This window comes from Microtus pennsylvanicus, chromosome 3, assembly GCF_037038515.1.
Source record: "Microtus pennsylvanicus isolate mMicPen1 chromosome 3, mMicPen1.hap1, whole genome shotgun sequence".
NCBI lineage: Eukaryota > Metazoa > Chordata > Mammalia > Rodentia > Cricetidae > Microtus > Microtus pennsylvanicus.
This window is the reverse complement of record NC_134581.1, coordinates 54,852,738-54,865,293: the sequence shown is the minus strand read 5'-3', so window position 1 is coordinate 54,865,293 and position 12,556 is coordinate 54,852,738. Positions and strand designations below refer to the sequence as shown.

General features: G+C 41.3%; 1 protein-coding gene across 4 annotated transcripts in view; it reads right to left on the bottom strand.

Annotated features, from left to right (window-relative positions):
- The window catches only part of Znf609 (zinc finger protein 609), a 153,481-nt gene that overhangs the window by 41,302 nt on the left and 99,623 nt on the right, over positions 1-12,556 (bottom strand). For all 4 annotated transcript variants that reach the window (XM_075965468.1, XM_075965469.1, XM_075965470.1 and 1 more), the window contains one exon: positions 2,492-2,717. In XM_075965468.1, coding sequence (XP_075821583.1) covers positions 2,492-2,717 — 226 coding nt within the window. The remainder of the gene's footprint in view (positions 1-2,491; positions 2,718-12,556) is intronic.

Below are 12,556 nucleotides of genomic sequence, written 5' to 3'. Positions count from 1 at the left end.
ATTAAAAAGATGCAGCTGTCCAAACACATTTGTCATTCTAACAAAATATGTCTGCTCCGATATTTGGCCACAGACATCTTTTTATAGTTTATTTATTAGTATTTTTTATTGCTTTTTGAGATAGGGTTTCGCTGTAGTTTTAGAGATTGTCCTAGAACTAGCTCTTGTAGACCACCAAGGCCTCGAACTCAGAGATCCGCTTGTCTCTGCCTACTGAGTGTATTTTATTTATTTTTCAAAGTTTATTTTATATGCATAGACATTTTGCCTTCATATATGTCTGTATTATGTGTGTACCTAGAGCTCAAGGAGGCCAAAATGAGACATGGGGTTTCCTGGGACTGGAGATACAGAATGTTGTCAGCTGCCATGTGGCTATTGGGAATTAAACTCAGGTTCTCTGAGAGCAGCCAGTACTCTTAACTACTGAGTCATTTTCTCAGTCATACATATTAAAAATTAAACACCTAATTTGTTATTTCCAGAATGTATACTGTAAATACACATCCAGAGTATATCTTTTTTGCTTCATTTTCTATATCTTTTATCTGAAATACATTAGCACTTACTGCATACAGAACTTTCAATAATTCTGAATGACAACAAAAATATTGGTAACAGACTGCTGGAAGAATGACCAGAACGAAATGCAGACCAACAAGTTAGTTCTGTAATAGCAGAGATAATTAGCTGTGTTCCTATGGGTCTCGAAGTGCAGAGTGAAGACTAGTCTGGGTGCTGGTTTGGAGACATGACGGGACTACTGACACCAACGTTCTCCAATCACTGATGTTTTGATGAGAACTTGATTCTTTATTAAAGAATCTACTGCACTCAAAGTGCCACTAAATGTTACAAAGGATCTGAATTAACTGGTTAAGTATCGTTGCACTTCCATTCCTTTCTGTTTAGGTTCGAGAAATTCCAAAACAGAAGAGTTTCTGTTCTCCAGGGCAAATGGAACATAACGAGAAGTGTGCATGGCAGCCTTGGGCAGCAGCAGCAGTTTACAGCAAGGCAGCTGCTTAATGAAAGACTCAAATAAGACTACATGAACAGTTCCCTACTGACTGGACCTATAAAAACTGCACACATTAGCTGGGCGGTGGTGGCGCACACCTTTAATCCCAGCACTTCAGAAGGCAGAGGCCAGCGGATCTCTGTGAGTTCAAGGGCAAAGAGCTATTTCCAGGACAGGCTCCAAAGTCCAAAAGCTAGAGAAACCCTGTCTGGGGAGAGGAGGGAGTGGGACTGTACACACTAAGGGAAAGAAACATCAAGTGTGTAGGTGGCTGGGCAGTGAGGCAGTCAGTGGGAGGAAGGAGTTGGCTCTACCTCCAGATATTAAAAAAAAGGGGGGGGAGAGAACTTGAAATTCATGGTGCCAACATTAAGTCAATTTAAGAGAGTCAGATGTGGTGATGTGCTTCTGCAATCCCACTATTACAAACCGGAGGCAGGAAGATCAAGAATTCAAAGTCATCATTTGGGACATATCAAGTTTGAGGTTAGCATAGGCCACATGAGATCATGTTTAAAAAATCAAGATCAGCCGGGTGGTGGTGGCACACACCTTTAATCCCAGCATTCAGGAGGCAGAAGCAGGAGGATCTCTCTGAGTTAGAGGTCAGTCTGGTTTACAGAGTGAGTTCCACAACAGCCAGGTTTGTTACACAGGGAAACCCTGTCTCAAAAGAAAAAGGGGGAAAAATTGTGGTGGTGGTGGTGGATGCTTTTAGTTCCAGCAGCAGAGGCAGGTTTACCACTATGTGTTCCAGGCCAGGCTGGTCTAGGGAGTTCCAGGTCAGCCAGGGCTACTTATGAGACCCTGTCTTTGGGAAGGTGAGAAGACTGGAGAGATGGCTCAGTGGTTAAGAGCAATGACTGTTCTTCTGAGGGTCCAATTTCAATTCCCAGCAACCACTTGGCAATTCAAAACTGTTTATAACTCCAGTTCCAGGGGACCTTACACCTGCATGTATGTGCAGCAAAACACCAACACACATTTTAAAAACAAAACAAACAAGTTTGTTTGTTGCTTTGATATCCTCAACTGCCCCTTTATCACTGTTTTTTTTTTCTTAAAGTCTGACTGAAAACTCCACCTGTAATCTAAATCCCCATATAAAACATAAGGGAAGGCATAGAAAGTACATAGTTTAAATGACATAGCAAACATTCAATGACTATTTACCAGCTATAAAAGGGAAATAATCTAAATAAAAAGCTGACACTAGAGCTAAGGAAATACACAAGGCTACACCATTTGCCTACTTGCAACTGCCAGAACTACAACAAACACATCATCTCTAGGAATGATAATGTCTGCTAAAAAGTATGCTACTACCCTTTGTGTGGATACTGCCAAGAGGATGCAGACACTGAATACTCTTGTAAGTGTTTGGCAATGTTTCTATTTGCTTGGCAATATTTCCAACAGTAAGCCTCTATTGGCTTCCTTGCAGAAACAATTGAGAAGGGATGGACTTACCGTCTTCTGTTTCCTGCCACACGATGCCTTCAAGGTTGACACTGGTTCCAGGTTCACAGGGGCCTAAGCATTCAGGCTCTGTGGCTAGAGCCACATCACAAGTGTTGACTCCCACTGAACGGGTGCGGACCATAATCTGCTCACAGGGAGATGAGATGTCATTATTGACCACTGGCACTAAAAGATGCAGTGGCAGCACCGCTGGGGTGGAGACAGGGGACTCCATCTGTGAGAAAAGAGAAAGTACTAGCTGAGATACAGGAAGATTATTACAGGACATACTGTTTTCTAACTTAACCTAGTCCCACATCTTTTGTTGCCAGAGTGCAGGAGCTCTGAATACAAAACTTATTTCTTCCTCTCAAGTTTTAGCTCATGATACTATTATAAATCTGTGGTTTAGATGACAACATCTTAGGCTAGAAGCTATATTTTCATCTCATTTATTTGCTTACTTTTGTGTGTTTGAAAAAGAGTCCAAGCAGGGTGGTGGTGGTGCACTGGACGCAGAGGCAGGTGGATCTCTGTGAGTTCAAGGCCAGCCTGGTCTACAAGAGCTAGTTACAGTACATGTTCCAAAGCTTCAGAGAAACCTTGTCTTGAATAACAACCCCCCCCCCAAAAAAAGAAAAGAAAAGGGGTCCAACGTGACTCAGGTTGCTTCAAACTCCCTATGTTGCTAGCAAACTTCTGAACTTTCTGCCTCAACCTCACAAATACAGATTTTACAAATGTGTTATCATGTCTGGCTTTATTTCCTTTTATTTCAGAGTCTTACTCTGTAGACCAGGCTGGCTTTGAATTCACACTTATCTTCCTGTCTTGTCCTCCTGCCTGCATGTGGCCCCCACTGCCCCTACCGCCTCACCTATGTAGCCTTGGTTGGCATGGAACTCTCTATGTAGACCAGGATCACCTCAAACTACAAAGATTTGCTTTGCCTCTACCTCTGAGGCAGGTAGATCCTGAGTTCCAGACTGTACTATACAAACAAAACCAAAAACAAAACAAAATGACAAACAGACTTCTATTTTCCCAGCTTCTGAGGTAAATATTACTGACACCATTATACTTTCTTTTTTTTTAAACATTTATTTACTTTATTATGTATACAATATTCTGTCTGTGTGTATACCTGCAGGCCAGAAGAGGGCACCAGACCTCATTACAGATGGTTGTGAGCCACCATGTGGTTGCTGGGAATTGAACTCAGGACCTTTGGAAGAGCAGGCAATGCTCTTAACCACTGAGCCATCTCTCCAGCCCACCATTATACTTTCTACTAGCACTGGACAGGACAACCTATCAGGTTAAAATCAATGATACTAAGCTAGGGATAAAGAGAATCCAGACTTAAGGATGCTATGATTCCTAATAATCTTAGAGGGTTTGATATAACTTTAAGAGAAAAAGTACAAGTTAGAAGAGGGCTGGAAGCAATCTGATGGGGATTTCTGAACCTCAAAGTAGCAGTGGTTGGTTAACAAGTATAGCATCTTTGACTAGGATACTAGATACTAACATCAAATATGTCTGTAGGACACAGAGGTGCTGTTATCATGCAGAAGCCAGGCCATACAGTGTGAAGATACAAGTGATTATGCACACACAAATCAGTTGAACACTAATAATCTACTTTGTATGAATAGACACTGTGTGTGTGGCCCACAGAGGCTAGAAGAGGGTCAGATCTCCTGGAACTGGAGTTATAGATGGTCATGAAGCACCACGTGGTTGCTGGGAACCAAGCTCAAGACCCTGTAAGAGCAGTGAGTGCTCTTAACTGCCCAGCACCTCTCTAGCCTCTTACTTTATTTAATATTTTACCCTCAGAGATTCATACCAAACCCAGGGTCTTGTGCTTGCTAACCATGAGCTTTACTACTAAGTAAATCCCAAATCCCTGCCTTACTTTATTTTAAGTATATGTATGAGTTTGTTTGTGGGTGCTCTTGGAGGACAGAAGAGGGTATCAGATTCTCCTGGAACTAGAGGAATAGGTAGTTGTAAGCTATTCAACCTGTTCTGGGAAACTAACTCTAGCCCTCTACAAGAGCAGCAGGCACTCTTAACTATTGAGCCATCTGTCCAGGCCCTCCTTACTGTTTGAATACTAATACATATCGAGTTGACAAATTACCAATGGTGAGTCTATAATGCCCAAATCCTAACTCAGTATTTTGCACATAAAATGTACTTAATACACAGCCTGGTAGTGGTGGTACATGCCTTTAATCCCAGCACTCAGGAAGCAGAGACCTATCTAGTTTACAGAGTGAGTTCCAGGACAGCCAGGGCTACTTAGAGAAACCCTGTCTCGAAAAACAAAACAATAAAAAAAGTACTTAGCATACACATAAACTGATTTCCTTTGAACATATGCCTAGCAAGTTTAGAAAATGAATTATGGATTTCGTTTCTTTCCCTTATGAAAGACTTTCAGCTGACTTAAATCTGGTGGTAAACCTAATTAAGAGATGAGACTAACATGACTGTTGAATATGGTCTTTGAATAGAGACCTTCAGAGAGAGCCATGCACAGCTTATAATCCAAGCTGCCAGACAGCTCTGTGATGAATTCTGGTTTGGGGATGTACACAACCACCACTCTGCTTATAAGACTTGAAAAAAAAATCAGTCTAAAGCTGTTTAGATACTGCCTCCATTTTTTCTTCCTTCTTTCTTTCCTTTTTGGGGGGGGTAGAGCTCTGATTTCTTGGTTTAAAAAGTTATCAGTATTGCAGATCAATAATTTCAGAGTTCAAAGAATGTTCATACATTGGTCTTGTTTGTTTATTTGTTTGTTTATTTATTTATTTTGGTTTTTCGAGACAGGGTTTCTCAGTAGCTACAGAGCCTGTCCTGGAACTAGCTCTTGTAGACCAGGCTGGCCTTGAACTCACAGAGATTTATCTGCCTCTGCCTCCCAAATGCTGGAATTAAAGGCGTGTGCCACCAATGCTTGAATGTTCATACATTGATTCTTTGACTAATTCTGGTCCCTTGAGAACTGCCAAAAACAGCTATTCATATCTTTCTATTCACACACATACTCCAACACTTTCTTTTTCATAAAATGAAATGGAAGTGCAAGTTGTATGATGAGTCTTCTGCTCTGCTCTCTTGGAAAAGTAACAAATTTGTAATTTCTTTTTATGATTTGGTAGGTCCTTGAAAGACCCTTTAACCTCTCCATACAAGCCCGGCATGATGATGTATGCCTATAATTAATTTCAGTATTCTAGAGGTGGAGGCAGGCAGATCTCTGTGTAAGTTCCAGGCCAGTTAGGCCTTCATAAGGAGACCTTATCTCAATTAAACAACAGCAAACTTCTTACATAGGGTCTGAGAAGATTGCTCAGTGGGTATGGTGCAAACATGAGGACCCAAGTTCAGATCCCCAGCACAGGGTTTCTCTATGTAACAGCACTGGCAGTCCTGGAACTCAATTTGTAGATCAGAATGGCCTCAAATCCACAGAGATCAGCCTGCCTAGCTAATAATTATTATTATTAACTTTTTATTTGATTCTTTGGTCGTATGAGATAAAGTCTCCCTACAGTCCAGATATTGCAGCCTTTGCTGTGTAATCCAGGTTGGCCTTGAATTTATCATAATCCACCTGACATAAATAAGCCACCACACCCAGCTTCCAAAGATTTTTTTCTTTGGAGAATTCTAGTCTAGTCTTGAAATTAATGTGTGTTCGAGGATGACCTTGAACTCCTGATCCTCCTGTCTCTACTTCTTAGTGATGAGATAGCAGGGAGGTGCCACCGTGCCTTCTTTTATGCAGTACTCCAAGAAGTTGGACTATGGGCATGCTTTGCTACATAATGTATATTATATACATTATATAGTATATAAAATAAAACATCAAAGGTACCTGTACTTCATCATGATTACCTGCTTTGTAGAGAGTACCAGTGTACGCAATTATCCAGTATTACCCAATAATAATAGTAATAATAGTATCTTGTTAAGCACATCTTTCTAGTGTTCTTGTGGCTCTATGAACTCTTTCAGACATTCAGTGCTTGGACAGCTTTGTAGTTATGAGGCTCAGCGGGCTGCGTCCTGCCACCCGGCTAGCTTTACCAGAAATAATTACACGGAAACTGTATTCTTTTAAACACTGCCTGGCCCATTAGTTATAACCTCTTATTGGCTAACTCTTACATATTGATCTAACCCATTTCTAATATCTGTATTGCCACTTGAGTGTGGCTTACTGGGACGAGTCTAATGGGCATACATCTCGGAGAGGAAAGTCATGGCGACTGACTGACTCACTCGGCATTCTGTTCTGTTTACTCCGCCTACCTAATTTTCTGTCCTATTAAAGGCCAAGGCAGTTTCTTTATTAACCAATAGAATATGACCCTCCTCCATCACAGCATCTGCAGTGTTTACAGTGGTTCGGGTTTAACTTTAGGGTTTTTTTTTCTTCCCCCTTCTTCAATTTTTTTTAAAAAAATTGCATTTGTTTCTTGTGTGGAGGAAGGCATGTGCTTATGGAGGTCAGAGACCAACTTGCAGGAGTCAATTCTCTCCTTCCATCATCCAGGGTTTAAATCCAGATTGTCAGGCTTGATAGTAATGCCTTTATCCAGTAAGCCATCTTGCAGGCTCCTAAATTTTCTTTATTTTAGACACAGTCTCATGAAGCCCAAGTTGACCTTAAATGGATTATCATCAGGCCTCTATCTTCCTGGTGGTAGGATTACAAGTCTTACAAACAAGCCTGGCTCAGGTTTGACTTCCCTTCCCTTCTTGTAAGAAGTTTCTCTTTTCTGTAGGAAGTGCATTCCCATGACCACACTCTATTATAGGAACAGGCCCAGATCTACCCTAACTATATGGAATAGATTCTTTTTTCCTTTGGTACCTTGAGATATAAAGACTAATTAAATCTCTAGCTTTCTGAGGTCATTTGTCTGGCATATAAAGAAATCTCTCCTAGACAAAAGGGAAAGAGCACTGGTTGCTCTTGCAGAGGGCTCAGTTTCACTTCCCAGAAACCACATGGCTACTAACAACTATCTGTAACTCTATTTCCAGGGTATCTGATGACCTCTTCTAGCCTCCTCGGGAACCAGTCGCACACATGATGCAAAAATACACACACAGGCAAAACACCTATACACTTAAAAATAATAAAAAACCTTATGGAGAAAGAAAGCTTGCCTGAGGATGAAGCTGGCCCAAGTAAAGCTCATCATTTCTTAGAATGTACAAAATCTTAATAGTTTAAACTAACTTGAGCCAGTTTCTATCAATATGAAAAAGTTTGTACCACTAGATCATCCACAAATTTATAGTATTTTTATTTATTTTTTTTATTTATTTATTTTTTGTTTTTCGAGACAGGGTTTCTCTGTGGTTTTGGAGCCTGTCCTGGAACTAGCTCTTGTAGACAAGGCTGGTCTCGAACTCACAGAGATCCGCCTGCCTCTGCCTCCCAAGTATAGTATTTTTTTAAAATATGTATTTATTATGTATCAATATTCTGTCTGTGTGTATGCCTGCAGGCCAGAAGAGGGCACCAGAGCCCATTACAGATGGTTGTGGGCCACCATGTGGTTGCTGGAAATTGAACTCAGGACCTTTGGAAGAAGCAGGCAATGCTCTTAACCACTGAGCCATCTCTCCAGCCCCTGTAGTATTTTTTAGTTACTGACTTACGTTAGAATAAAAATGTGGAACAAGTCTGGTCTAAAGGCATTTTTGTGGAACACCACCTCTATCCTAGCTGACAAACATCTAGTACTCTATAAGGCCTCTGCCCCAATACCTTGATAAAAATCAAGGCACACCAATCCACCCACCTAATACTCTATAGGGGTAAAAAGAGGTGGAAAGTTGAAGGCACCTAGCATGCCTTGCTTAGAACCAAATTTGATTCCTCACCATTCTTTTTCTGGATCCTTCTCTTTACTTAGCCAACATTAAATATCTACAATGATATAAGCACTACAGTATAGTAAATGGTGAATGTAGTATGATTATTGCCTCTAGGTCATGGGTGACAAAACAAATATGAAAATGAAGTCCTTACACAATGGGCATAATCACTTGTATGTACCTGAAACAGAGGCAGACAACATTTTAGCTGCATCATTTTAATTTTTTCTTTTTACTTTTGCAGTACTGGGTATTAAACCCAGGACACTGTACTTTCTAGGCAAGCTCTTCTGCTCCATCTTAAGGGACAAGTTCGACAAAAAGCTCAGGAAAATTCAGTTACTTTGGTTGGATACAATACCAAATACATGGTCTTGGAGGAAGCAACAGTAATTTTGTCAGGAGAATGAGAGAGAACACTGGGAAATTTCCAGCAGGTAAGAAGTCAGTGCAAGATGATAATCAGGAAAATGAAATGATGCATTAAGTTTTTCAACTTTTACTATGCTAGGGCTGAAGATGCAGTTCAGTGGTAGCGCATGTACGTCACCCTGGGTTTGGCCTCCACACAGAAACTTGGTTTTCTTCTTTTTTATCATATTGTCAAGATGAATGCAAAGCAAGGATACCATTAGAAGCCCACTATGACACTCCAAGGAAGAAACGACCACCTGAACTGAGGCAGAGGTAGTTTTAGTGAAAAGTTATGGATTAGAGGCAGAATAAATATCCAGTGGTTAACCAAATATCCAGGAGGTAAGATACATCTGGACTGGCTTTAAGCTTTCTGGTGTCATTATCACAAATAGGGAATACAAGAAGACAAGAGCAGCAGTAGCACCAACAACAAATTTGTTACTTGGACATAAACAGCAAGGGGACGCACACATGCAAGCATGCAAGCACACACATGCACACTGGGTTTTTTTTTTGTTTTTTGTTTTTTTTTCGAGACAGGGTTTCTCTGTGGCTTTGGAGCCTGTCCTGGAACTAGCTCTGTAGCACACTGGGTTTTTTGAGGCAAGGTTTCTCTGTGTATCCTTGGCTATCTTGGAATTCACTCTATAGCCCTCAAACTCGAGATTTGCCTGCTTCGACCTCCCAAGTGCTGGGATTAAAGTTCTCTGCCATTACTGACTGGCTATAGCTATTAATTACACACAGAGAGAACAAAAAACAGGGAAGAGAACAGTAATATTTGAAGGAATAAATCCAGAAAGGAAAGACCACAAAGAAGTCTGAAACTGACAATAACCATGGTAACAAAAGCAAAGTTTATTGCTTATTATGTGTGTATGCCAAGCACTTGTGAAACCATTTTACATACATTTCATTTATTCCTTAAAGCCTATGGGAGTTACTTTTAGCAGCTTCTGTCCATCTTTTCTCTTTTTTTTGGGGGGGGAGGGGTTTCAAGACAGGTTTCTCTGTAGCTTTGAAGCTCGTCCTGGAACTAGCTCTTGTACACCAGACTGGCATTGAACCTGCCTGTGCCTCCCAAGTGCTGGGATTAAAGGCGAGCAACATTACTGCCCAGCTGTGCCTTTCTTTTTTTAAAGGCTTGATCTCATGTAGTCCAGAATGTCCTCAAATTCATTATGTAATAGCTGAAGACAACCTCTAACTTTTGATCCTTGTGCCTCCACTCCTTAGTGCCACCGTGTCTGGTTTATATGGTGCTAGATACTGAACCTAGGGCCATGTGCATGCTAGGCAAGCACTCTAGCAAATGAGCTACACCTCCAGTTCCTGCATCTGCTTTTAAACATGAATATATGTTTAGGCCACATGGAAGAGAGAAATGAACTAAGTTGCCTCCAACCTCCACATAAACACTGCAAATGAGTACATCTGTACACAAGCACGTGCGCACGCGTGCACACACACACACAACATGAATATGCTGAGGCTGGGTGGAGTAAGTAGCTGCTAAAAGTTTGGCTCCATTTGGAACTATTGGAAAGTGTTGGTGCAAACTGTGAAGTAGATCTTAATGGGAGGTCTTCACACACTGGGAATTATGCTTTCAAAGTTTCCTGTTTTTCACTTTAGGACCATTTGAACAGCAATCCTCTTCTCTACTCTTTCCACTAGGATGCACTATCTCACTACAGGTTCAAAATCAACTATTCTGAATGGTCATGCACAGAAACAGCTAAAGCAATGTGCCAAAGCAAACTTTTCCTAAGGTGTATGTTTTCTTTTACTTAGGTATAATTTTATATCAAGAGAAAGCTAACTAACACAGTAAGGAGAATCATCAAACAATCAAGGTGGGATTCAAATTCAGGCAATTTGGTTCCAGAACCCTTTCAGTAATTTAAAAAAAAGCTGGGCGGTGGTGGTGCACGCCTTTAATTCCATCACTCGGGAGGCAAAGGCAGGCGGATCTCTGTGAGTTTGAGGCCAGCCTGGTCTACAAGAGCTAGTTCCCAGACAGTCAGAACTGTTATACAGAGAAACCCTGTCGAGCACCCCCCCTCCACCACCAAAAAAACCAAAAAGCCCAAAGGGGGAGAAGGAAATAAAATGCTTGTAATAATCGAGTTATTAATTGACAAGGCCAGATTATGAGCCTTGTCATTAAGGATAACTTAATTTTTTTTTTTTTTTTGCTTTTTCGAGACAGGGTTTCTCTGTAGCTTTGGAGCCTGTCCTGGAACTAGCTCTGTAGACCAGGCTGGTCTCGAACTCAGAGATCCGCCTGCCTCTGCCTCCCGAGTGCTGGGATTAAAGGCATGCGCCAACATCGCCCGGCTAAGATACCTTAATTTTGAGCATATTCTCTTTTCCATTATACCACACTATTCCACAGAAGCCTAGATATGTCCAGGAATGAAAATGTAAACAGCTCACAATCTAGGATCCTAGTTCTTGTCACTGTTAGCTTTATGGCCTAACATCTGAAAACGTGGACAATTGGCTGACTGCGGTTCTCCGGCACTTTTTTATTTAGTACCTTAGAAAAAAGATTTTGGCCGGGCAGTGGTGGCGCACGCCTTTAATCCCAGCACTCGGTGGAGCTCTGTGAGTTTGAGGCCAGCCAAGTTTCAAAGCTACAGAGAAACCCTGTCTCAAAAAACAAACAAACAAACAAAAAGATTTTTAGTGCAAATTCTATATTCTCCACTATGATTAATCTGGACTGAAGAGACTTCAGCTCAATCAAAACTTTAGTCTATTCAAGAGGGCACCTGCTATTCAGTACTTCCCTAGTAAAGCAAATTAATCTTCTTTAAAAAGAAATTGAAGAGGCCAGGCAGTAGTGGGGCATGCATTTAATCCCAGCACGTGGGAGGCAGAGGCAGGCAGATCCCTGGGAGTTTGAGGCCAGCCTGGTCTACTGAGCAAGTTTCAGGACAGTCAAAGCTACACTGAGAAACCCTGTCTCAAAAACTCAAAAACAAAACAAAACCAAAAGCAGGTATAACAGTACATGATTGTTACTCCAGCACTTGAGAGGCAAAAAGAGGACCAAGGTTCAAAGTTATTCTCCACTATATAGTGAGTTTCAGGCCAGACTCAACTGTTACATGACACCTAGTCTCAAAAATAAGCCAAAACAAAATGGATAAATAAATCACTACCACTGCCACCATCAAACCACCATAATCAGGCATGATGGGAAAGGCCTGTAAGCTCAGCACTTAGAAAGCAGAGAGAAGAGGGTTCTGGGTTCAGAGAAAATGGAGTACACAGTGAGATTCTGTCTGAACATGCCTCCCAGCCCCAATCACCCGTGAAATGACAGGACAGGTACACAAAGATTTATGATACACAGATCATTCCAATGCTGCTTCATTTATTTATTTGGAGGTCACATATAGCCCAAGCTGGCCTAGAACTTGCTATGCAGACAAGGATGACTTTAAAATCCTCATGATTCTCTTGCCTTTACCTTCCAGGAGCTGCACCTTCTGGCAATTATGTATGTGTTTTACTACAAGAAAAAGGAACTAAATTAATAAGAAATGTGAAGGCGGGAAAAGAGTGAGAAGACGGGACATAAAAGGGCCAGGTGAGGTGACACCGGTCTTTAATCCCAGCATGCGGAAGACAGAAGTAGGACAGCAGGATAGCCTAGTCTACATAGAGAGATCCAGACCAGCCAGGGTTACATAATGAAACTCCTGTTTCAAAAGAATGCCAGGCAGTGGCAGT